The following is a 27,214-nucleotide window of genomic DNA, read 5'->3' as shown; positions in this document are numbered from 1 at the left end:
GTTGACCTTGGCATCTTGGATTTCTTGTTGCAGAGCGGCTTCAGCTTCTTTTAAGCATTGCCGGTGTAATGCACTGAGACTGTGGGTTCTTTCTTACTTTTCTTCTTCAACTTAGCATATTAAGGTGATCAATGTTATGACTTATTACAGGAGTGAACCACTTTGGGTACTGATGGTATGCAGGGAATGAATAGTTACAACCGCTATGTGATGTTTGATAATTGCCCAAACTTCTTCAACATCATAGTTAGAAGAATTGTAGCTAGTGGGCTGTAAGTCACAGGTTGACAAGTGGATACTAAGACCATTATATATAGTTAGCTTTGGAGAAATCGTACACAATTCTAGGAGTTATGTTAGTTACTGTATGAGAACTTGATCAATTGAGGCTGTAAATTGAGCTAAATGACACTGTGATGTAGATAGGAAAATGATTTGATGGTATCAACTGAGAGGCATGATGATATATAACATGGAAATTTTTTGTGTATTTGCATCTAAGATCAAGGGATGCGCCGCAATTGCCTTGTTAATATTTGCAAAGACCAATTTGAAAACACGCGCTAAAAATGTTTACGCACATTTTAAATACGCGTATATTACAAAAGACCTAATTCAATTCGATTGTGGGTGTTAAATATGGACCAGATGGACCCAGCGTTGCGAGCTCAAAGAGAAGCGTTTTTAAAACGCGCTAAGAGTAATCCTATTTCAAGCTCGACTGTCACCCCATCTAGTTCCCACTCAAAAAGTAGCAAGCCGAAGAAGAAAAAGAAAAAGTCGTCGTTGTTTCCCAGACCAAAGCCACCCACAGGTATTAACTAGTAACATGATCAGTTAACTAGCCGTTGATATTGTGATCCAGTGACAGGTCCCACTCATCTTCGTAGCAAGAATCAGCTACGATGGTTGAAGGCGATAGTTGACTTCATGAAGGTACTGATATGATGTGTATTTGAAGGTGAAATTTAGGGCATGCTGAGGGTGAAAATTCTTTGTATCATAAATTCTCTTACACATACTTTCCATGCTCCACACAGATGTTTAATGCACCTATCAATGTTATCCCCCACCTACCCCCTCCCGGGCGTAGTGGGGGAAATGGTGGGGATTTTGACTTTTTGAAAAATTAAATTCTCCACCCATGTGGGAACGACTAGTGGTCAAATCTCCATGTATAGTATGGCTGTTAGGTACTTTAGGAAACAGGTCAATTCCTTTAGCTTGCAAATTAAAACAAATGCCTAAAATTCGAGCGGTCAAATGCCCCACTAGTGGGGCAGAGTTTCAGATCAAATCAAGTCAAAATCCCCCACTAATCCCCTAGTAAGCCCGGGAGGGGGGTAGTGGGGCTTAACATTGATAGGTGCATAATTGTTGCATGTACGTAACTACTGTGCAGTGTAAAGATTTGATTGGGAAAATCTTGATGAAATGTTGATCATTCGTCAAATGTCCATTTTTTTTGCTGTACAGTAATTGCTGTATATAGACTCAATTTTCAATGCTATTTCTGCTGCCTTTGTACAAGGGGTAGTCACTACAAGGTGTAGTCACTTCCATACAGCTAGTTGATACACTTGTGACCAGGATCAAAAATTTTTATCATTGAAGTTTTACTTTGATCGCTTGATTTCACTTATAAAAGAGCCTTGATTCTTGATTGTCTTCCGTAAAAGCCTAGTGAAGTCTCGTGTTGCTAAAAGTTTGCTCTCAAAGGTGCCACGTCTTTATTGATTGCTTGATTCACTGTACAAAATCCCCTTGATTATTTGATTGCATCTTGATCCCAGTTGTAAGTGTTTCAACAGACAATATAGAAGTGACTATCCCTTGTTGTAGCAGCCTTACGATGGTGCGGTATACCAGTAACTACGCTATTTATGTACAACTTCAGACTTGGCTTTCAACAGTGACGTAGCCAAACCCGGGCAAGCCAGGGCATTGCCCTGGCATCAAACTATTTTGCCCACCATCAGCCACCCAGAACCCTGAGCAGTTAAAGACGTGGGCTGGTAGCTACTCCATTATTGTACAAGAATACCAGTAGATAGCATATGGATACATTGAAAGGTAATACACAAAAAGGCCTATTGTTTGTGAAAATGTGTTGAACATGTTGATAGTCTTTGACAAGTTAAAATCCTCTGTAGACAGGGTACCTAGTATATCCTCGTATATATATATATATATATTATGAACTCTTGTTTATGTACAGGGTACCTAATCACAGTTGTACATGTTGTCTTTCACAAGGCCAAATATTTTGAAGATGCATCAGAGTTAACTTTTGATGAGATCATGGAGCAAGTTCAGGGAACGGATTTACCCATTGACACAAAAGAATATCTTCGTGAGGTGAACCACATAGTAATGTACTCTGCTGCGGCTGCTTCTGTTATACTCCTAACTAATTGTTCAGCATTCTTTGTGTGTGTGTGTGTACGTGCGTGCGTACGTACGTGCGTGTGTGTGTGTAGACCTGTACTAGAGATGCAATGATATATTGATATAATTATTGCATATCAATGATACATTGAAGCCATGATACGTATTGATATGAAGTTAATTTGCATCGATATATCGTGTATTGTGATATATCGATGTATCGGAGTATGTGGACATTAGAAATGTACCACATTTTAATGGCTGACATTCTCATGAATCTATTATTGTATTTTTAGATGCCAGGTTTTTACATCTAAATGATTATTTAGTGAAAGGCCTCACCATTTCCAAAAAAGAAGCACCTATGTTTGTATTCCACTTTATATTATGTGATATATTGCTGTATCGTGATACAATAGAGACAATAAATGTATCATTGCAACTCTAGTCTGTACACGCATGCATGCACGCACGCACACACACGTGCGCATGCATGCACACACAATCTGCCTACATGTCATCTATTCTATTTTTGTATCATCTCAACTTTTGATACCAGTTGTGAATAGGTGCTTATTTTATTTGCTTTACAGCATAAGTGCTGAAGGTCTGTAAGACACCTGGTCCTACAGCCTGTTCAAAAATGTTATAGTAAGTATGTTTGAAAAGTATGCCTTATAGGTTTTCACTTGCTTTAATTCAAAGTACCAGATCTTGTACTGACAGAGCGTCATACTGCTATTATTAGGTGTACAGTAGTAAACAAGTGACTAAACTGTAGTGAGCTTCAAATAGTTGAGTCACATTACGTTGCAGTTCTCTCTATTGCATACATGTCTGGTAAAGTTGATGTTACTACAGTCATAACAGTCACACTAGATTCAGCACAGTCTTTTTCAAGCATTTCTTATTTATTTGTTGTCATCCAGCAGTGCTGTACAATAACCGAGTATTTATTTAAACCACAGTATCTGTTTTTGATACCGTCTAACACCACAATACCGTGGATTTAAAAAAAAGGTCTTTAAAGCTTTACTATTTGTATGTAAAGTGTACACATGAAAGGATATAGACTGGTGTACAACAATATAAGTTTGCTAACACAATTGTGTCTTGAGTAAAAGTCTTGAGTAAAATGTTTAGAACTGTACTTTTATATCTGGATTTAGTAGTAGAGGTCTAAAATGGCATTTAACTAAGGCATACCAACAATGTAGTTATACCGCAATATCAAGTAATAATATCGTAACGTCTATGAAATATCAAAACCGCTCAGCACTATCATCCAGTGTAAATGTGGGAATCATGTTATGGATGATTATATATAGCAAGCTTTTGGGGAACTGTTTAGGTATTGAGATGTCCTCGTTCTTGTTTGTTTTGTAGACATTAAAAGAAAATCCAAAGATAGAGTACAAAATTGGAGTTGACAAGTATGTTTTTCAGGTTAGCTCGTCAGTTACTGATACATTAGTCATGTACCACATGCCACACACTTAGCCTACTCTGCGGATTAAGAATCGTCACCAACTTGCTGCCCTGCTGGAGAGGAATGATCGTGAGGGACTGGGTGGGATCAAGATGAGTGATGTTGAAGAAGCACTGTCTAACCCACAGAGAGCAATTAGGGTAATTGTGATAGTTAAATTCTGTATACCTTTGTGTATGTGCTTGTGTATCTAAATAGTAAGCACAGTATGTACTACAGATATTTTACCGGTTAGATACCACAGGTTCACGAGTATTTAGTAGCCTGTAGTAAATGTAGTCATAAAAATGCTTTTGGATGAACATGGCAGCTTGTAGTTGAAACATCGTGATTTGAAGTAAAAACTGGGTCTTTGAATACACATATATAAGGAAAAATGAATTTAAAGTTCGATTAGGGATCATAGAAATAAAAAGTACCATATTGCCTCGAATTGTGGCTGGTCTCGAATAAACGCCTGGTCTCGAATAAACGCCTGGTCTTGAATAAACGCCGGGTCTCAAATAAACGTCTAGTGCACTCGCTATTTCAATAATTCCAGGTGGTGTTATAAACGATGAAGTGAAGAACGTTTATAGAGTTCCTTTTAAGCTTGAATCTGTCAAGGAGAGTCCAGGAGAGTACAACATCAAGGTTTGAAGTTGATTCGTGAATGCTGATCAGCCTAATAAACGCCGGTCTGATATAGTCGCTGGTCTCGTTTAGTAGCCGGGATAAAAAGTTGCTTGAAAGAAATAAACGCCTGGGCCGTAATTTGAGATAATACGGTAGTAAAACAAGGAAGGTCGTCTACCCCTGAAGATATACTAGTGGACCTAATTCCCTTGTTTCATTACTTTTTATTTCTATGATCCCTAATTGAACTTAAAATTCTTAATTTTCCTTATACTTGTTTGTTTACTTTTTTGTAGCATTATCATTATTACTGGTGAACTCACGCATACCGCAGTAGAATAGAAAGAATGGCACCAGGCTTATTGTTTTTGTCTATACACATGCCCCAACTACCAATCCAGAAAACTCGGACAATTCCTGTCAAATGTAGGGAAGACATCATGCGGCACTACTGTGAATCAACACCTTGTGCTGTCAGCGAAGGTGAATGGGACACAATGGAGGACACAGGCAAGTCCATGATGCGTGCATTGTACATACTGCTGGTCTGCGGTATGCCAAAAGGCACCTGTTGGGCTGAAGCGATGTTGAATAGTGAAATAAATCAAGCCCGTAGCCTTAGTGTTATTGAGTTATGCTTGTCTGAAGGCATCAGTCAGTCAGTAGAAAACTCCACTAAATATATATTTTTTTAAATTCATAGAAACTTGTCATACTGAAGGCACTTTTGGGCTTGGTTATATATTTATTTATAATGCTTTTTGAAGCAGGAGAACCTGCATCAAAAGTCTGTGTGTGGGTACCTAACCATTACTGCCAAGTAATGGTGTGCGATATCAGGATTTTTATTTCGATACGATATCAATACGATAATGGGGTAAATATCGAAATTTCGATTCAATTTTTGATAATTTTTAATTGTGTGGGTGGTGTAATTGCGTGGGCGGCCGATATTTATAAATATTCTTGAAATACAATTTACACACAAACTATTGCCTAGCACTAATAATATACCTAGAAAACTGGTAGACGAGCTTTTAAAGTGGTTAGATAGCACAGAACCAACCTTCATTTCTAGTGTGATTGCATAATCACGTGCTAAATGCTATAGGTTTATCAAAATGTTCTTTGATATTTTGATAATCATTGCAAAGTATTAGACTTTTTCAATAAATATCGCAATCTGATAAAGCAGTATCGAAAATCGATACGATAACGATATCGACAAAATTATCGTGATATCAATATTTTTTCGATATATCGCACACCACTACTGCCAAGGCACCAACCATGAAGGTATTGTGAGGCTGGTTTTAGTGTGATATTTTTGGCCAGGAAAGCCCAAACCTTCATGATCTCTAATATATAGTAAAATATACTATTGTACTGTATGATACTGTAGTACAGAATAGCATTGTTGAGAGGAGTTGAGTGATTGGATGGAAAAGGGGTGGTTGTAATGCTTATAAATGCACTATAGCTGCTTTCATATAGTAGCTATTGGTTTGAAAGTTAGACTACCCATCACTTTTAACTGACAAAAATGATTGGTGTATTGATCCAATGTAGTGCATCAATTTTTTTGCACTGTGTGTAATGCTGCAGTGAATTCTCACTTTTTAGTTACCTTCTAAATATGACTGCCTCTTTGTAGTAGCCATACACTGTATCTATGTGTTTAGGAGGTGATGTAGCTGTTGTGTTTATATCCCTACCCTTGTATGCTAGACATTTTGTGTGGGGGCAGCACAAGTCATTTTTGTCACACACTTGTGCTTCCCCCACAGAATATCTGGCATGCAGTGTCCCTTACATATTTGACAGCACTTTACTACATATCGCCTTCTTTTAAAACAAAACATCATCCATCATCTTGAGATGGCAAAGGAAACATCAATCTGTACATTATTCTGTTGCTTTCTCTCTTGTGTAGAAGTTGGATGATAGTGTGTTAGTTATTACCAGACAGGACAAGGAAAAGATTTTATTTTATAATAATAAAGATCTGTTAGAGGAAACAGATGAAGGTGAGAGTCATTGTGTAGCAGAACTTCTCTTGTACAGGGAATCATGAACTATATAGAGACTTGACTTGGTGGTAAATATAAGTTTGAATTGTTGGTCCTACATGTTTGTGACAGTCACTGTTTGCTAGAAATAGTGCATTTGCATTTTGTTAACCTATTTGTTAAAATTCAATTTCCCACAAAAGTGTATTATAGGTTTGCATGTACTCTGATAGTTACAAAAACATGAGTTGTAATATGTACATGACGACTATGCGTACAGCAATAATGACTGTCTCAGTCAGAAATTGAATTTTACTTATTGCAATCTTAGTGACTGATTGTATAGAACGTTACCTATGAGGATAAGTTTTCGGCACACCGATGTGAGAATTTATAACAGTAGTGAGTAGTCCACCTGTCTAATGAAACCACTTATTAAGGCCATTTAAATTTGATTATGCTTCACTGTAATTGTTTTTTTTTGTTTGTTTGTTTGTTTGTTGTTAAATAAATTGGTAACGTTTGATTAGAACTTGTTTTTTGCGTATTATAGGATTGAAGGCACTATGGAGAACTGTCGGTGTTGATGGAGTCAGTGAATCAGATATTGAACAATATTTGAAAAATGGTAATGTGGTCATTGTGTACAAAAGGAACATTACAGTGGAACCTCGATTATCCAAACACCGATTAACCAAACTCTCGATTATCCAAACACCAAATTGACTGCTCAATTAGGATATTTTGTTGACAAGTGTATACTTTAATAGAGTAGTTGAGCAAAGCTCTGTATATAAATGTATAGTAGAAGTTCGATTTTACATACTGTTCAATTATATGAACACCCTTTCCCAATTAGTTCGAATAATCGAGGTTCCACTGCAGTTTTGTGCTAAGTCAGTGTGACCCATATACATGTGTATCATAAATTTTCAATTCCACACACTTGATAATACAGTGGACCCTTAGTTATCAACCCCAGTATTTCTCAGGCGCATTGCTATCAGTGTTGAGATAAGCGGATAGCTGAAGTCCATACATTTATATGTTGAAATATACACCTGTACTCAAAATACTCTAATAGAGAACAGTCATTTCCAATTTTGGGTAGTGGATAGGGTTTACTGTATGTGATCTAATGCAACTAATAAGAACAAAAACCTCACTGTAAAAATATTTGACCCTGAAACTATTTATCGACCATTACACATGGCTGTAAAACTATAACAATGACTACACAATTTACAGCATGATACACTAGATTAAAAAATACCTAGGGGTTTACCCTATAAGTGACAATATGTAACGTCACTGATTACATGAGCGCATGTCAATGCTTTATGTTTCTTATTGTACATAACTCATTATCAGTCTGCCTCAATAGCAAATCATGCTATATGAAGCTCATGTGATTCAAGCTACACATACTATACATATAGCTGTTGACACAGGGACTGCCAAACATGTAAACTGCCAATTTTCAAACTACCAAACTGGTGGGTTTTTTGTTGTTGTTTTTCCTACTTCATAACAAGTAAGCCTCCATTGTTATTGTGCCTTCTACAAGTAGTCCCCAAGTTGTTGATGCATATGCACTGCAAATGTGGTATTGTAGAAACATCATTGATACTCCTTTTTAAAATATCCTACAAATAGTGACATCATCACTTACTGTTAAAATGTGACATATTTTGGCATGAACCTGCACTGCATGCTAAACTCATAATTTAGATCAGAAGCAAACATACACACACCTGTAGTATTCGTACAACGGTTGGGGTTGTGGTATAATGACCAGTGTAAATGCTTTGCATCAAAGAAAATCATCATGAAATTACTTTAAATTATTAGTAACTATCCTGATGGCTTCAAATTACTATCCGGATATTGAAATACTATCAGGATATCTGGATAACATGGATATCTGTTTCAGTCCTATGCTTGGGCTTGATGTATGTATTTTGCAGACTGGACTTGCAAATTGGACTCACGGACTGAGCTGGAAACAGCTTTTTAACAATAATCCAAGTATTGTTTGTCTCTTGTAATGCTGGACGCACCATTATTGAACTACAACTGCTGGTACTGCTCTTCCTCATAAGTCACAAAGGTTGCGTATTTATTAGAATATTTACAAAACACTTGTACTTGTCTGTCCTAGTAGTGATAGAGGCTATTGTTGTAGCATAGGTTCATTCCTTTGTTGCTCCAGTACTTAGCACTAGTGTTTAAGCTTCAGTAATGAGCCAGTAAGTATTCTTAGTGTCATAGCCACACAGTCACATGCCTCCCACTTAGTCAATATCAAAATAAGTCTATACCAATCTGCAGTTGTACAGTCACCGTAAATTATAGGTATACTGTATACCCTACAAAGTTATGGTTTGATTCTGTCATGCGTTTTATAAATATTCTAATAATTTAGGGAATGCCTGACCTTTGTGACTTAAGAGGAAGAGCTGTACCAGAAGTTGTAGCTCAATAGTGGTGTGCCCAAAATAAATTATCGTTAAGAAGCTGTTTTCAGCTCAATCTGTGAGTCCAGTCTGCGAAATATATTAGGCCCTATGCTTGACTAAAAAATTATTTTGTTCAAATGTCTGACACAATATTGATGGCCAATCCAAGATTTCACCATACATTTCTTATAGGAAAGCCATAAAAATGCACAGGTTGTTACAGTTCTTTCCCAACTTTATAATGGAGCCAAACGACACATGTCTGCTCTTGACACCTTAACTAATCATCTGGTTGGCTGAAATGTTAATTTTCTTGAGAGAAGAAATCTGCTTTTCTTTTTTAGCTATTTAGCTCAACAATAGGGGATTGCCCAAATATGAAAATAAACAGTAGTAGCTATTACAGTAATTATTACCCTTGTACATATCTTTTTTACTTTCAATTTAGCTTCATCCCAATTGATGTTATTTTAGTATTACTTAAACTAAAACTAAAACCTAATAGTATTTTGGTAAGCATAAATTACTTTTAGTGTACTATACTAAACCAAACTAAAAGTTTTTATCTTAAGTTTACTAAAACTAAACTAAAACTAAAATGAAAACCTGTGCTAAAACAGCACTAATCCCAATTATATTCCAGAAGACTCACTAATCAGCATAAAATCGTGTTATTTGTACACACTAATTGAAAGATGGTAGTGGAGTCATTGTATAACAAGTGATGATGATAATCGAATGACAGTTTAATTCATTAATCCACAATTACTCTAATAGAACAATCATACAAAAACATTCTAAATACATTCTGATATGCAAGATATTGTAAACACAGTTCTGTGCTGCTATTTTTTATCGAAGTATCATGAGTTGTTCCTCTCTGGTGTCATGTGAATGGTTTATTATTGTTTTAGTGGTGCTTGGTACTCCTGGCTTTGACAGCTTACCAGACAATTGACCTGTCAGTTGGAGCTTTAGGCAGCCCATTGTTAGTCCCTGTAATGACTTATTGTTTGTTGATTTATTATCATTTGCCTGCTCACACCTATCAGTAAATACAGCTGTATGCACCAACCACGCGTATCAATAAGTGTTGAGGAATTACAGTTAAAATCTGTTGTGTAACTGACCAGCACTTCCAACATAAAAGGGAAAAGATGTCATGGTTAAGAATTGCTGTTGTGATATTATTAATGTCAATTAATTCTGTAGTGTTATAGACCGTATTCCAAATGACGTCACACAAATTTTCTATTTGGGGGACTCTTATATTTTCGAGTGTTATCACCAATGGAGATCGAGATTTTGAAGATTGATATAGAGGCTAACAAACAAGATATGGAGGCAAAACTACTAGGTTTGGTTATTACAGCAAAGAAACAATAGTATTTCTTTTAAACCTTAAAAACCAGCTGACTCGGTGTTAGAGAATAGATTTTATACCCTTATAACTGTACCTGTTAGTTGTAGGTAAATATCTTCTTACAGGATTGAATAGTGATTTGAATCTTAAACCCCATTGGAACTCTCTCGAAATTGTTAGAATACCCCAAATAGCCGTAGCCATTTTATTTTGTGACGTCATTTGGAATACGGTCCATTGGTACTACTTTATTGACTTTAATATACAGTGGAGAATTGATACCAAAATGTTGATTATCCCAATGACTTCAATTGGATTATTTTGTGAAAAAATAAATATTTAGAAATTTGCTAAAAATTTGAGATTTTAATTTGGTACTGTAATATTTTAATGCTTGCTGCCTTACAATTTCATTTGTATGCAAAGCTTGTCTGAAGTTGATAATAGCTGACAGCATATTGCATCATCCTTGTGCTGAAATGTCTGCCTTGCGGATTTACTGCATGTGTCAGTATGCAGCCCTGTGTCACTGTAGGAACTGGCACATGCTGATTAAAGCTCAGAATCTAAGGACAAATCAATTATGTGAATTACCTCCTTAGTAGTGTAATTGTTAACAACATTAGCAATTGACTTCTGAGCAGCTTTGATGTCTTTTTGGCATGAAATTTATAGGTTGCAGTTTGGGTGCACTTCTCTTTTCATGTACTTCAACACTGCCATGTTGAGTACAAGTGGCACATGTTATTTCGATGTTTGAAAGCATATACTGTATATAAGAAACAGCCGGTATTTGTGTGGCCATCAACCACAGCAATCAGTCATCACGTATGGCTGCCCATTCAACTTTAATAATAATCATAATCACTGGCTTTTTTCAAGGAATTCATGGTTACCGTATGGAGGGAACTTTGTTGCCAGTAAAATTTGGCAAACTTGGTAAATGACCATGAATTAGCCAAAATTTTCCTATCCAAATATTTTGCTCCTGAGGAAAACAGCCTCTCTTTGTTGCTCTTACTATGTAGTTTTAAGCGTGTGCATTTTCTGCTGATGGAATAAAGCAGTCCCTCGAGTAACTCTGCATCACTGCATGGCCAACGGCTACCGAATCATCAATCTAGAGTATTGCCAATGTCATCGACTAATTGAGCTGGTACTCTTGAACCTTGGAGTCCAGACATGACATGAGGGCTATATACCATGCTTATCCACTATTCCAGAGGGTGGACTATAGTCTGACCTTCTAGTTGATTACTGTATAGTAGATGCTCCTGCCAAATGTGGCACCACACCAGATACAGTGGTTAGTAATTCATTAAACAAGGGTGTGCGTTTTGCTACAATTCGCCAAATTTTATTTTGCCAACTGTGATATTTTGTTTGATTTGCCAAATTTTCTCTCCACCAATGTTTCCCTCTGTACGGTATTTGTTCTTCTGTAACGGTCCATTTCATTTAATATGTATGTTTGCCATCTTGAAAAGCAAACAAATGATGTCATGTATAGTGTCGGTTTGGTATCAAGGACTTCAACCATAATTGATACCAAGAGTATATAATGGAGTAGATTATATACTCCTGCTGGTAGTGTACCACCAAAAATGGCCGATACTAGTAAGGTATTGGTGCATCACTAACATATAAGCTCTTATTGTCCTCAAGTAAAATCAGATAAAAAGTACACAAACTAACTATTTGCGTGTTGTGGGAAAAAGAGTAGAATGCAAACTTTTTAAGTCTGCACATCTCAAAGATGAATGCAGCTCAAATTTGGAATGAAACATGATTGAAACTGGGCCAGGTCACGTGGGTCGCATTTCGTTGGGTCTGACCCAGATTGGATCATGTGTGAAGTGAATTCATTATTTGGTGATGTGAAATTGTTATAGTCTAGCCCTGTTGCAGTCCAGCTTCTTCATGAGCCATGCCCATTTATCAGTAAGGTACGTTGAAGTTTGTAGTATGATGAAGCCACACCCATTTATATGTAAACTTTACGCGCAACCACACATTTGTTTAGTTTTATATAGTTACTCATTTGCTTGACTTGATATGCTAGTGGACATAGGTGGCGGAAGGGGGGGCTAGGGGGCTGAATCCCCCCTCGGTCTGCTGAGGAGGGGCTTAGCCCCCCTCAGAATGATATCACGCCAAAATTATCTTTCTTGGAGTGGGGTTGAAAACCATGATAAAGATCGAGATACTCTAATAGAGCAGTCACTCTAATAGAGCAGTCACTCTAATAAAGCAGTCACAGTATTAGAGCAGTGTGTAGCGAGCTATGTAAGGATTTTTATGTAGTTTATCAGCTATAAATGCGTAGCTGGTGAGGTGGGCAGCTATTGTCAGTTGGCTGTGACCTTTTTTTTTGGTCTCACCTTACCAAACCAGAGACAATGTAGTCCCTCGGTTCATTTTGACCTCTCCTTTCCATAAGTCTGGATCCGCCCCTGGTCAGCCCCCCCTCATATCAACTGCTTCCTCCGCCACTGCTAGTGGAGCACCTAAAATGTAGCTCTTAGTTTTAATTTATCCGGGTCACGTCCAGGTCTGAATAGCAGTGGGTTATCCAGGTCAGCGGTAGTGACCCAGTTGGTATGGTATTTCATGGGATGTGTATTACAAACATGGTTGTATATATCTGTTAACAGAAGATGCTGAAAATTGTGCCCTGATGGTTCTGGTATAAATTTTACCTGCTGTGCACGTGTACTGGCCACCCTTAAAAACAAGACACACTAGTGTGTGTCTTGATCAGATCATGTATTATTGCAATCTCATTATCTCATGTTGTATCCATCATCCTCATGTAGCTGGCCTTACTTCGATGCTTGGAATAGAGACTTCCAGGAAGAGAAAGGTATAGTACAGCAAGAATATATGTGTTGTGTGTTATAGGAAATGTACAAGAGTATTAACTTAGTCATTACAATTATGGTTAGCCATTGATAATTTATTACTTGGGGTATTTTTCTAATGAGATACCAAAGTTATTTAGGTTTCTATTTCATGTATATGTTGAAATTATCTTGCATTCAGTGGCCTTAATCAGAATGCTTGTGTGTAATAGTTAGAGGGATATTTGTGACTGGGCCTGCAAAAACAGGCAATTGGAAACAGTGGAAATGGAAACCAGAAATGGTCAAATCATCATATAAATGTACCCTAGAGTGAAATCCTTGTTTAGTGGCCACCTCTTAAAGACCACCTTCTTATAAAGACCACTTCTGTACAAAGACCACATTATAATTAGAACTCAAAGATAGCTAAGGCACCTTTTATAAAGACCACTGCTTTACAAAGACCACCCCTTCACATTGCAATAATAGCTAGGTTCCAAACATCTTATGTCAGACCGCTTTATCGAAAACAGCTAAAAAAGACTAGGCTCTTCATTGACAGTAGGTTGTAGTGTACTAGCTACATTTTACTTGCGTGGAATATTTTTTTATGACACATTCTGGTACCATAGTATTATCTATGCTGGTACAAACTAAGCGATGATAGTATATGACTTGAGTGAAGTGTGGACATAGAGATAACATTGATATGAGTCATGAAATACATGTTTGAAGCTTACCAAATATTATTTTATACCATGTAAGGAGGTGGTCTTTATCAAAGGTGACCACAAAGTGGTCCTTGGCCATCCTTTAGACCTAATTACAATGTGGTCTTTATAAGAAGGTGGTCTTTAAGAGGTGGCCACTAAACAAGGGTTTTACTCTAGGGTACATTTATATGATGATTCGACCATTTCTGTTTTCCATTTCCACTTTCCGTTTCCATTTCCACTGTTTCCAATTGCTCTGCGAAAAAAGGGCATATGGGTAGAAACAACACCCTGTCACACAACAGGCAGTACTGGAACAGAATATCTGCATTCTGTAACTTGCATCATAAAGCCAATTAAATGTTTACCAAGTGTTGAAAAGTGCATTACAATAGCATAATGGTATAAAGAGTTATGAGTGATGGAAGTTTGAAAAAGTAGGTAAAAATCATGTGCCCACATGCCCTATTTTCGCAGGCCGAGTCACATTTAGTTATGGCACGCACCTTGCAAATGAATAGTACAGTAGTTGAACCTCATTTATTTGCATGGATGTCAATCTACCGACTGTCAAGTGATTACTGTATTGTGGTTTCTATCAGAGTAATGAAACAAACAGTTTAGAATATTTTTGCAGTTCCATACACATTCAAATAGTTATAGTTTTCATGTCCATGGAGGAGTATCTGACTATAATGCCTATATGTACATCTAGTGTATAATGTAACACATAATGACTATTAGTGGAATAGAGCACTCAACATTGAAATTCAACATTGATTAAATTTCAGTGTGCACTAGGAGGAGGGAATCCCTATAGTTGTAATTGCAGTAAACACACACTATGTTAAATTCAGAGAATATGTTGAAGTACATAGTTAATATAGTGCACGTGTTTACTGAATGTGTTCCACCACTTTCCCCACATACAAACATGTGGTCTAACAATCTGGTATATAACTTTTCAGGCACCCACCAGCAGGAAGCCAAGAAAACAAGCTAGAAGTACTAAAATATTAAATGTTCATCTTGACCAGGGCTTACTAAAGGACTACTCTTCTCAGTAACTGGTACTTAACAAGACAATCATTTTCCAGTTCTTGTACATAACTTATTTTATTGTGCGGTGCATATATCTACGATGAATTCAAACAATTTTTGTTGCAGATGTTTTGCTATAATTTTATACTGTTGTGTTTGTGTTGAGATTGGAGGTGTTGTTGATATATTATACAAGCTACAAACAAGACAATATTTGTGTACCTGCTCATTCCATTGAGATTACCCCTACAGTTGTATTCAATAAGCTTGCAGCTCTGCAAAGCAACGAATCCCCTGGACCTGATGGGTGGCCTATATCTGTTATTAAATCTGTGAGTAAATTTATTTCTGTGCCACTATCTATCTTGTTCAATAAGTCACTAAACAGTGGTATTTTTCCGCTAGATTGGAAGTGTGCCAATGTAACACTCATTCACAAAAAGGTGCATGGAATCTAGCCTGTAATTATCGACCTATTAGTCTTACTTCTATTTTCAGCAAGTTAATGGAATCTATAGTCAAGGATCATATCCTAAATCACTTATCTACAAACAATCTACTGTCCCCTTACCAATTGGGCTTTATACCAGGGAGATCATGCTCCACACAATTACTTCTGTTATTGGACTATTTAACTTGTTATTTAGACAATGGATATTCTATTGATGTAATCTATTTGGACTTTTAAAAAGCCTTTGACACTGTTCCGCACCAATGTTTATTACAAAAATTAACATCATTTGGTATTCATAATATCTTGAAATGGATTGAAAGCTTTTTGTCTAATAGAAAACAACAAGTTGTACTAAATGGTCATCAGTCTTGTTCCACACCGGTTACTAGTGGTGTGCCCCAAGGCTCCGTGCTAGGGCCTCTACTATTTACAGTGTTTGTGAATGAGATACCATTAATTGTGTCAAGCCCTGTTCTAATGTTTGCTGATGACATGAAAATTTTTTGTGTCATTAGAAATAAGGATGACTACACCATGTTACAGAATGACTTGGATCTACTCCACAGATGGTCATAACAGTGGCAATTGAAATTTAATGTTTCCAAATGCAAGCATCTTCACTTTGGCCCAGCTCACCACCATGGCCCTTACTATCTCAATGGAACATTGATACATCACACAGCGACCTTGGTATTCTTTTTGACAGCCAACTAAAATTTCATGACCACACTGCTCAAGTCACCACCAAAGCTAACCAAGTACTTGGATTGATTAAAAAATCTTTTGATTATCTTGACCCTATCATGCTAACACAATTGTTCAGTACGTTAGTTCGACCCATCTTAGAATATAACAATGCTATTTGGGGACCTCATTGCGCTCTTGATTAGAGAAAGATAGAGTAGGTGCAATGAAGAGCTACCCGTCTTCTCCCACAACTACAGGATAAATCCTATTCGAGAGGTTGGCATTATTATCATTATCATCACTCCAATACAGATGTCTGAGAGGTGATCTAACTTTCCTTTATAAAATTCTTCATAACTACTTCAGCACAGATTTTACTAATTAATATACTTTCTCAAATACTACCGCCAGGGGGCATCAGTTCAAGTTGTTTAAGAGATTGTTGTGTAGATCACATTACTTTATTAATAAGATCACCAATGATTGGAATAGCTTACCTACTTACGTTGTAAATAGTACTTCAATTAATACTTTTAAATCATTGTTAGACAGTTATTTACTAGATTCAAGATTTATTTTTGTATAATACTTTGCATTGATCAGGTATACAGGCTATGCCTTTACCTGTATTTAATTTAATCATAATCATAATAATAATCATAAAATGGCATTTTGCCTTTTCAGTGATCTGCATGCTGGAACAGGGCAGAAAATAACACCATCAGAGACCATATCACATCGTTTAGTGAAGCTAGTTATGATGTATAAAGTCATGCACAACCAAGTTCAAGTGGAAACTATTTAATTCCAATAACAAGCCATACAAGGGGACATTATCAACGATTCCTACAGCCACATTCCAGAATTGATGCATATCTCTACTCCTATTACCCCCCACTATGGAATGATTATACTATATACTCCGCATGGAGGTTCTGTAGAGTAAATAAATAAATGCATAACTAATAATGTTGTGCCTGGTACAGCTCGTGTAGGCCAGTTGGCAAAGCTCCACTGAATTGCTGTTTAATTCACATTTGCTTGACTGTTCACAATGATTGTTACAGTAAAGCTGACCAATCTTTAAACTTACTAGCTACTATATACATCTTGAAAGGATCAGCGCACAGAAATATAGTAATGTTGAATGTATATGTTTAACAATCATTACCTACTACTGAAAAACACCACATAAAATGTAACACCAAAACATAAGTTTGTCATGTAGCTTCATCTCCCAACATAAGAGGTTCCCTCATCTCAACGTACGCTGTTGTGACATTATTTGGAGTTGTGACGACTGTATTTGACTGTTCCATACTAAGATATTTGTACATGCTCAACTCTAATAGTTTAGCTTTTATCTTGATGAATGCTTCAGGAGTTTTCACTTTGCTGGACTTGAAATGCCTTAATGCTACAAAAACATGGTAGCATATCAATGCTACAAGCATCAGAAAAGTAAGTCCAATAAGAATGCTCACAGCGATGGAATTTGCACCTTCAAAGTATAGACTAACTGTAACCAAGGTAACAAGGTTTACCAAGAATGACAAATCTAGCAAATTATGATAAAAGTTTCTAAATGGTCGAAAGTATCCTTGTAATATGGTCATCAAAGACAACATAATTGTGTTAATGAGAAGAATGTTTTTAGCATCAATTCCTGCTGAGGTGCTGAATAGGAAAGCACGTACTAATAGTCGAAAGCCAATCCAAAATCTGAACGGGTCAACAAAGGGACCTTGATAAGCATCAAGCACTGGCTTGAGTTTTGTAATCCATCGAAATCTCAAGAAAGTTTTAGTGAACAGCATCAAAACTGTAAATGGGATCAAAAGCAAGACAAATACTATCAGTGATACAACAAATAGAATGACAAACTTGAAGCCAAAGAATTCAATGTTCGCATCTGGTGCCCAAACACGTTCAACTCTGCTGCTTGGCAAATGGGTTAAATCTACACCATAGAACAAAACTACAGAAGATGTTCTCAACAGTTTAGTATAGGAGAGGAATATTAGTGTAGACAATACTGGGACTCCATTACTTCGTACTAATCTCTGTATTCGAGATGAATGACGAGCCAATACTATAATGACTGCTACTATGATAATGAGGTATACCGGAAACATATATTCCAACCATATTTTAGCATACTCATCCATTCCATCATAAAAACAAGTTTCAATTCCCAAGTCAAGGTTAAGAAATGAAATAAAAATTAGCAGGGGACGATACGCATCACCTTGTGGGAATAAAATTGTTTCATTTATACTAATAACATTTGCATAGAAAATTAAACCATTGATGGTCCCATTTGTAATGGTAAGATTTAGAGCAAAGAGGATACCAACCAATATTATTCCAGCTAATGCAAACAGTACTAAAAGAGACAACCAAGCATTAGAGCAGATTTTACACTGTGGTGATCCAAACACCGAGCTTAAGCCACTACGACATTGTCCACATAGTATTCCTGATCTCTTATACCTACACTGTGAATCTGGATCTGTTAAAGGGAAAGAAGTTGTACTAGATTTGCAGTACCTGTATGGACAGTAGTCCCTTGCAATTATCTCTGTAAGAGTTCCATTATTGTTTCTGGCTTGTAACCAGGAATCAGCCGGTCGTCTAAACATCTGAGTGGTCAAATTGCACTTTGTTATCATTGCTGGGTTGTCTGAAGATGTTAACAATGGATGGCAGTCACATCTTCCATTTGTATTCACTCTAAAGCCAAATGGACAATCCAAAATATCAACATAAGCAATTCTCTCTTTAGTAGGATTAAGAGGTTGTGTATCAGTTCTAATCAGTAGATTACAAGTACCCGAATTGTAAGATGTTAGTGTGTACTGGATATTGGTACAGTTATTTGATATTTCATGAACGACTTGAGCTGCACCATCAATTGAACAGGACGCAGTGGATTCATCGTGGACAGTTGTATAAACAATAGTTGGTACAGGGCCATAGCGTTCTCCAGTACCAATAACAGTGACATTTATGGTTTCTCCTGGATATGTCTGAGTATGAAATTCAGTCATTGTGCATGTACTCTCAAAATCATATGTGTAGTTGTCTGGTAGACAAAAACAAACGTTAAAAGCATCTGAAGATATCTGCCGTCCGTCTTCACCAGCAAGAAAAATTAATTCAATGTTCACATTAAATGGCAGAGCTGTTCGAAAAGCTGCATTAGGCAACCAACTACATACATCTAGCACAGGGCTAAATATTGAGCTACCAGCTTCAACTGCACTATTATTTATAAAATAAACACGTATGTCAATGCCTGTAATGTTATGATCAAAGTTACCTCGAGGGCTCAGATACTGGAAGAAGCACACCTTAGCCAGTGTAGTTGGAATGCCATACAAATCATCAACATAAACTGCTCCACCCCTTCTCCGGGCAGTGTTGTTAACAAATGACATATTAGTCCCTTCATGCACTAACACAAAAGAACTAGAATAAATTCCTAAAGCTGCTCCAGAATTGGCATAATTGTTATTGAACCGGATAACTCCTTTAAAAGATACAATACTACTATAAAGGTATATCGCAGTTCCCTTGTTATTCTCAAATATAGCAGTACCCACAAAATCAACCTGCCTAGTATTATGGAGTGCCACTACTGAAGCAAAGTTATAATAGTTGACTTGGTCATTTACATAAGCATCTTCAAGCACAGCAAGATCATTGTTGGTGAACTTACAGTTACTCACAGTAGTGTGAAGTAAAGCAGAGAAGGCAGGTGGAACTAGTTGAAGAAATGTCAATGCCGAGGATATGAGTCCTGTGTTTCTTTCAAAGTTAACATTCACTATCAGTGCGTCCATAGGATAATCATTGCCAGATGACACAAAGCTTACTCCACTTGAGCCAAATGATGTGTTATTAGTAAAGAGACAATCTGAAACAAAGACTAAATTTTGTCTGTATTGATTTGATGGTAGCTGTTCAAATGTTGTGTTTGGTCTAACATAAACAGAGCCACCTACAGGTGTGGCATATCTAATTGAGACTATTCCTTCGGTTGTGCTTGGGTGGTCATTATCATTGTTTGTAAAAGAACAACTTAAAATGGATACATTAGTACCACTTACACCAACATAATATGTAAAACGAATGCTCTGTGCTTGGTTGTTATCAAACAAACAATCATCAATTTTAACTTTTAAGGGATATGAATTTTGACCAAATATAACAGAAATACTACTTCCAACCATGTCCGTATTTTCAATATAGGTAACGTCTCCATTTTGATCTGTTGTAAAGATGAATGATATGGGACCACAACTTGACAAAAATGAGCTGTTTAACACTGTCAAGCTGTAATTATCATCTGGAATATTACTGGGTGTGTTTTGAAACAATAGAAATATTCCTCCACCAATTTTATCAAATATGGTACTAGTTGCACAAGGTGAAAGTCCTGAGTTAAACACATTTACTGAATGTATAATAGTATTTCCCAACATGTTAATGCCTATTATTCCAAATGATGGAGTATTGGTTATCACAAGGTTATGAATTGCAGTTGAAAAGCAGTGCACAAATATCAGTGCTGCCAGTGGAGCTTGGGGAAAATGGTACCAGTAGTTTTCACCAATATAGGAGTCCATGTACAGCGAAACATTAAGGTGGTTCCCACAGTGGCTGAACATAATACCTTTGACGATGACATTGGAACAATTTACAAACGATATTGCTGTGGAGTCGGTACAGTCTACATGAACTATATCTCCATCATTGTGTACATCTCCAACCAATGACACATTAGTTAAACCCCATACTACAATACTGTCATTAAGGTAATGTATACCAGGTAATAGTTTCAGGGTAGTACCAGGTACCAACAGGTATTCAAACTGTGACAAAATTCTTAATGGACCAATACAATGCTCAGGACAAGTCTGGTTGTTAGTCAGTGGCTCATCAGGTTCCACATATAGTACAGCATCATTGGTGTACACTTGGGTGGCTATCATGGTAAGAATGAGAATTTTCCTGGTAAATGGCATCTTCTGATTTCTGTGATTACATAAACAGCAAACAATTACAAATTTATGAAAACAGTACCTATACAACAACTTTGGTAATGTGCTTATTTATGGACAACATTATTTAAGGTACAAACATACTAGCAAGTCTTAGTGGTATATGACCTGACTAGTTTGTATTTTTCTCAAAATTGCCTGTTATAGTTTCAGCCTTATCTGTAGTTTTACTGAAGCAATTAAAACATTATTTTTGTAGCATGTGATTTTTGCCCAATGCGTTTCATTTAGAATGTACACTAGTTGGGTTTTTGCTCAGTAGGTTACATATTATGCACCAATCCTAATCACCGTTATTATTGACCTACGTATTGCTTTAATGTATGTATACTTGGGTACCCACAGTTAAAGAAAGTTTAATTCTTCATTGCCAACCATAAAGTTTACATAACTTTATCAATGTATACATATAGAGCCTTCAAAAAGCCTGGGGGAAAAAAGTTATGAAATCAAAGGTGGCAGCCATGAAATAGCTACAATGATGTTGATGATAATAAATTTTATTAATGCACAAAGCCATTAATAAAATTTATTATCATCAACATCATTGCAGCCATTTCATGGCCGCTACCTTTGATTTCACAACTTTTCCCCCAGGCTTTTTGAAGGCCGCACTCTTTTATACAGCTTGGCTGTTTTTGCATGGTAGTATGAAACATAGCACATTTCAATTTAACAATGAAACTAATGATAAATGTCTCCCACTTTCTTGAAAATCCTTTACGAAAACTACAAATCAACTTTTTTTCAGTATAGAGTTATAGACCTTGGATTCAATGCTTTAAAACACATGCACAGGCATTGATGTACTCTATAGTGTCACTCATTGTTAAAATTAATGGTATGTATGCACTAGTCAACACTTAAAATTAGAAGGGATAACTTAAGATTACAAAATTGTTAAGAAATTGAAACAGGGAACTCTGGCTCTCATCAGGAGGTCACTCAAATAGATTCAAGCAACTCTTTACAAGAGTCAACTTGTTTAAATACTCGTTTTATCCAGACTTACTTAAATCGTGAAGATATTACCAGAAACTGTACAACAAAACTTAACAATTTGCACACAACACACTTTTACATATTACAAATATAATTCAACCTCTGTAAAGGTGTATGTATTTTGAACTAACAATCTGTGTTTGAACTTGAATTCAATCTGCAGGCTTTCCAGCAAGCTTTCTCCCAGCCATGCAGGCTAGTTTAACAGTAGATATGACTTGAAAAAACATGAAAGAATGTTGACAAAGACAATGCAATGGTTGCATGCATGATGCCACACATGTGCAGTTTGCTTTGTTTTCATTCTGCTAGTTGAAACACATCTGGTTCATGCTTGTTGCAGCTGCAGGCTGCATTTCACAAGATTTCAATTTTAGCAACTGCTAAATTTGTGCCGCTATTATTTATTTTGCATGGAATATCAGACACTATAACAACCTGCTATGTAGTAAGTTTTGTCTCATATTGACCATTGTCATTGATCTACAGCACTTTCCTGTGCGAACTTCACAATCGTGATGATTTGAAACTTATTTGAAAATCTACACATGATTGCTGTGGTACGTGTGATTTGTGAGGTTATAATAATGAAGGATGTACAACATTGCTGTCATATCCCTTACTTATAAAGCTGTCTATCTGTCTGATAACCAGCTAACTCCCAAACCACAGCACCAATCGACACAGACTTACCACATATTAACCCCCATAATGGCATTTAGCAACAAGTTTATTAAATGAAATTTCTAGCACAACCTGTTTGCTGTTCAGACCCGCAAAAGTAACAATATCACACATTCGTAAACAAGTTTTTTGACAACATATATTTTGCACTAGCTGCAGTTGTACACTGTTGATCTATGGTAGATGGATGGGAGTTTCATGGACAATTTCTTCCTCTTGGGTGTCACTACGAAATAAAACACTTTAACCTTTTCTACCACACCCCTATAGTTTGTCATCAAATCACTTGAGACTCTACAAGCCTAAAAGCTAAGTTCGTTAAGATTCTGAATAGCACCTGTGTGAAACTGCTTCGCAATCAAATGAATGAAATCAGTGTATTCTGGTTATATACAGAAAACTTTAATACTCATGAATAAAACCATGCAGATTAATCAGTGCCGGATTTTGCGAGTAGGAAATAAGAAATAATGAACCTTCTTGGAGTGGTCTTAAGCTTATATCGACTCACGTAGAGCCACCGCATGTTTCGAACAAGTACGTGAATCGCCGCCCTTGGTGGGTGGGGCCAGCTAACCAAGCCCATGCTAACTGCGATTGCACACAAATCCTATATTAACACGAAGTCGCTTACCGTTAGAAAATAGCATATATCCAACACCGACTTTTACTCCAAGTCTCCAATCAACCTCAGACTCGTTTCAGACAGGAAGCTACTCACGTGGCAAACGAATTTCGAATTCCGGATATTGAGTAAGCTTAATGGTTTTAGTTTTTTTGTTGTGAAAACGGAGGAGCAGGAAGCCATACTTTTGATGGAAGATGGATACAGTACAAAAGGCAAGCCTGTGCTATCCAACAAGACGCAAACATAATTATGTCAGTTAAAACCTTTAATATGACATGTTCAATCACAGTATTTGTGCTTCCAAAAGGCAGGGAATGGACAGTTAATCCAAACTATTTTACTCATAATAAAGCCTCACGCACACACACACACACACTGCACACACACACACACACACACGCATGCACACACTTTTTCCTTGCATGCCATGCCAACTATATATCCCTACAATTGTAAGTCATTTAAATCGGTCCTTTTAGTGGTCGCATGTTGTCCGAAGACTTCACATGCTCATTATTTTTGTTTTTGTTGTTTTTGTACTCATGCACACTTTCTCAGCTGATGATGGTCTTAATAATGCAGCCATACAAACACAAAAGTGATTGATTGATTGATTGATTTTATTTATTTATTTTTATTTAGACTCCTGCATTTTGCTCTGACTGAAAAGTCATTCTTCCATGCAGGAGCATACATAAAAGTACACACTGAACAGCTACAATACAGCATACACACACAAATACACACTTGCGCAGTATATATTACAATACAGCAGATAATACAAAAATACACTATAATAATCAATACATTAGTCATCATTACAAAGTACCACGGAAGTTAGAAGTAGTAGCAATGTCATTTGGCAAGTCATTCCAGTGGTGCTCCGAAAGGTGGCTGATAGTCCAGTCATATTATGTCTACTTGACAACTGGGTATGATAATGAAGTAAATGAACCAAACACTATTGGTGGATCCAGAGAAATGTCAAGTTCCAATTGATATATCTGCTACATAGCATGCAAGGAGCAATATTTGACCAGGGATGGAATTGACAACCAGTGAAACTGATGACAGTAATAGGACAGATGGTCAAACTGTTGTAAGGAGGTAGCGATATGCACACCCCAGTTGTGCAGATATTGTAATCTCTGCTGACATGTTGTAGATAACATTGTACCCTAAATGGGCAGGGAATAGATTAAGCAAGACAGAACTAGAGAGTCAATTAACATTTTGATAACCTCAGTTGGAAGGGAACACCGGTAAGAGTTGATCTAAAAGACATTTTTTTGCAGATAGTTTAAACATGCTCTGACCACTATCTAAGATGACCCCAGGATGTATATCCACCAGCTGCAAAGGGGTACAAACATCTGGTGGTGAAGAAGAAGGCAACTTGGATCTGAACACATTTCGAGACATTTTACTTTCCTTAATCCAGACCGGCTGAAAGTTGAGACAAACCACTTAACATAAATTATTATTCTGCTGGACAACAGCTTGAGTGGTTCCTGAGTAAATCATGAGCAAATTAAAGCTGTATCATCGGCAAACTGAAGCAGCTTTCCATAAGTTGTCTCTACTGACATCTCATTTCCATAAGTTGTCTCTACTGACATCTCATTTCCATAAGTTGTCTCTACTGACATCTCATTTACATACACCAAGAACAGTAAGGGATCCAAAGCACTGCTTTGGGGAATGCACCAATTAAGTCCCACTGTGAATAACAGCTAATTAATTGTCATACTTGAGTCGTGTAACGATATTGATCTGATAGATAACTAACAAACCACAACAGCTCAGTTTAGCACATGCCTATATGACTCAATCTCCGTAGGATGGTCTAAAAAATTCAATGCTTTGTGTAGATCAAGGAATGCCACACAAACAGATATGTTACAATCAATTGTTTGAGCAATGCTATCAACAGCCACCATATGTTGATTTTTGTTGATGATAACCACATTGATGAAAATTGAGAAGATTATGCCTCTCCAGGGCTATTTAGTGACTATCTTTTCTACTACTTTTGCAATCACCGGAACAACTCAAATGAGACAAAAATTGCTGGGGTTATGCTGTAGGACCACCTTTATGAACCAGCTACATCTTTTCCACTCACAGGGAACGCACCACTTTGAAGAGATTTGTTAAACAGTTTGGTTAATGAATCAGCAATAATGCCAGCAATCTCTTTAAGGAATCTGGCAGAAGTTCTATCCGAACCAACAGATTTCCTCACATCTAAAGTAGATAACAAAGTGTAAACAGTAGAGTAATAATTGAGAGCTAGGTGGTGGATCTGTAATACTGTAGGTATATGATAAAGGTAGGAATTGAGCACACTATTTGTAGATACTAACTTGTGATTGAGCCCCGGTTTATATTCTGCAGATCTGGAATTGGATATTCCACATAGTCCTAGATGTAATTGTTAAACTTCTGAGTAGGAAATTTCACTGATTTTATGAAAAACATGTTATAAAGAATTTAAAGAAAAGAAGAAAGAATCATTGCAAAGAATTTAGGAAAATCAATCCTAATGATGTAGCTATGGAATTTAACAATGGCATACAAACTGATTTATTACTTTAGGATTTCTCCAAAGCAATTGACAAGGTGTCTCATATACAACTATTGCACAAGTTCTTCTCATTAAAGTATAAATGGTTGTTTAACTGGATTAAGGAGCATATGCAGAAAGTTATTTTGCATGGAGCTACTAGCAGTTCCTCGCAGGTTATACAGAGCCTCAGGGTTCCATATTAGGACCTTTATTATTCTACTATATATACATACATGCATGATTTTACCAAATCACAATATGCCAATGTCATTATTTACAGACCCATGTACCCATGCATTGTTTCTAATGCATTAATGATGATACACTTCAGTTGTAACAAGACCAGGTGATATATATTGTTACAGTGGGCCAAGGACTACTTTAACCTATCAAAGTGTGCACATAAACAAATAAACCTTAATGACTATATTATGTAACAATGTTGCATAGTAACCTGTTGTTATGTTTTTGTATATTAGGTCTTTGACACTATTAACACATCTTTGTCCAATGTTGCTGCTGCTTATTGTAACGAGCTCACATTGGCATAGTCGGCAGGATTGGGATCGCCGCGACTCCACTCAAAACTCTACCGAACGCTGAAGCTGTTGTACCGTGGCAAACTGATTGCCGGATAACGGTACCTGATAAGGTCGCGAGAATCTGAGTGTAGAACGTTTGTGCTCTTGATGTTCTTTGCAGGCAACTGATACAGCGTGATCCAATGGGACTGTGATGGAGCAAGTAGAAAACACACCAGCAACAGGGCCGAGCTATGGTAGGCCATTTGTTTCAAAATGATTATTTGATATGTTCAATGAATTATTTGGTATAATTCTTCCGGATATGTTTATTATTATTATTATAGGTACTGTGCAGAAATCTACAAAAGATTGTAACGCACAGATATTAATCATAATTTATTAATTACAAAACATTGGCCAAGTGCCATAAATTTACAGTGAAGGAAAGAGTTTATATTCTTGACACTGTTTGACATTTAGGGTCTGTACATCCGATATTTGTTAGTAAATGGTTGGACATAATATGCAGGTGTATCATTGTGTGAGGGAAATGGGAATTTTATTGAGTGGATGTGTCACTTTGAAACTGTTTCTGACGTCAATAAATGGAGCAAGGAAGCCTGGATAAGAGTGCGGTTAACTGGGAAAGCACACGTGGCGTATAAGCCTTTTCCATAATG

General features: G+C 36.8%; 2 protein-coding genes and 1 long non-coding RNA gene across 4 annotated transcripts in view; 1 reads left to right on the top strand and 2 right to left on the bottom strand.

The window, feature by feature from the left end:
- Positions 1–27,214, bottom strand: part of LOC136249275 (uncharacterized) — a 268,619-nt gene that overhangs the window by 45,552 nt on the left and 195,853 nt on the right. The window lies entirely within an intron of this gene.
- On the top strand, positions 615–15,085 carry LOC136249271 (transcription initiation factor IIE subunit beta-like). Its single transcript, XM_066041230.1, has 9 exons — positions 615–814; positions 866–936; positions 2,257–2,358; positions 3,775–3,834; positions 3,889–4,017; positions 6,426–6,519; positions 7,055–7,129; positions 13,140–13,186; positions 14,848–15,085. The coding sequence occupies exons 1-9, from the start codon at positions 640–642 to the stop codon at positions 14,944–14,946; spliced, it is 852 nt and encodes a 283-aa protein (XP_065897302.1). The 5' UTR covers positions 615–639; the 3' UTR covers positions 14,947–15,085.
- Positions 17,084–20,762, bottom strand: LOC136249270 (uncharacterized). The gene has a single exon (XM_066041229.1). The coding sequence runs from the start codon at positions 20,732–20,734 to the stop codon at positions 17,282–17,284; it is 3,453 nt and encodes a 1,150-aa protein (XP_065897301.1). The 5' UTR covers positions 20,735–20,762; the 3' UTR covers positions 17,084–17,281.

This window comes from Dysidea avara, chromosome 3 (assembly GCF_963678975.1).
Source record: "Dysidea avara chromosome 3, odDysAvar1.4, whole genome shotgun sequence".
NCBI classification, from domain to species: domain Eukaryota; kingdom Metazoa; phylum Porifera; class Demospongiae; order Dictyoceratida; family Dysideidae; genus Dysidea; species Dysidea avara.
This window is presented reverse-complemented; position numbering and strand designations above follow the sequence as displayed.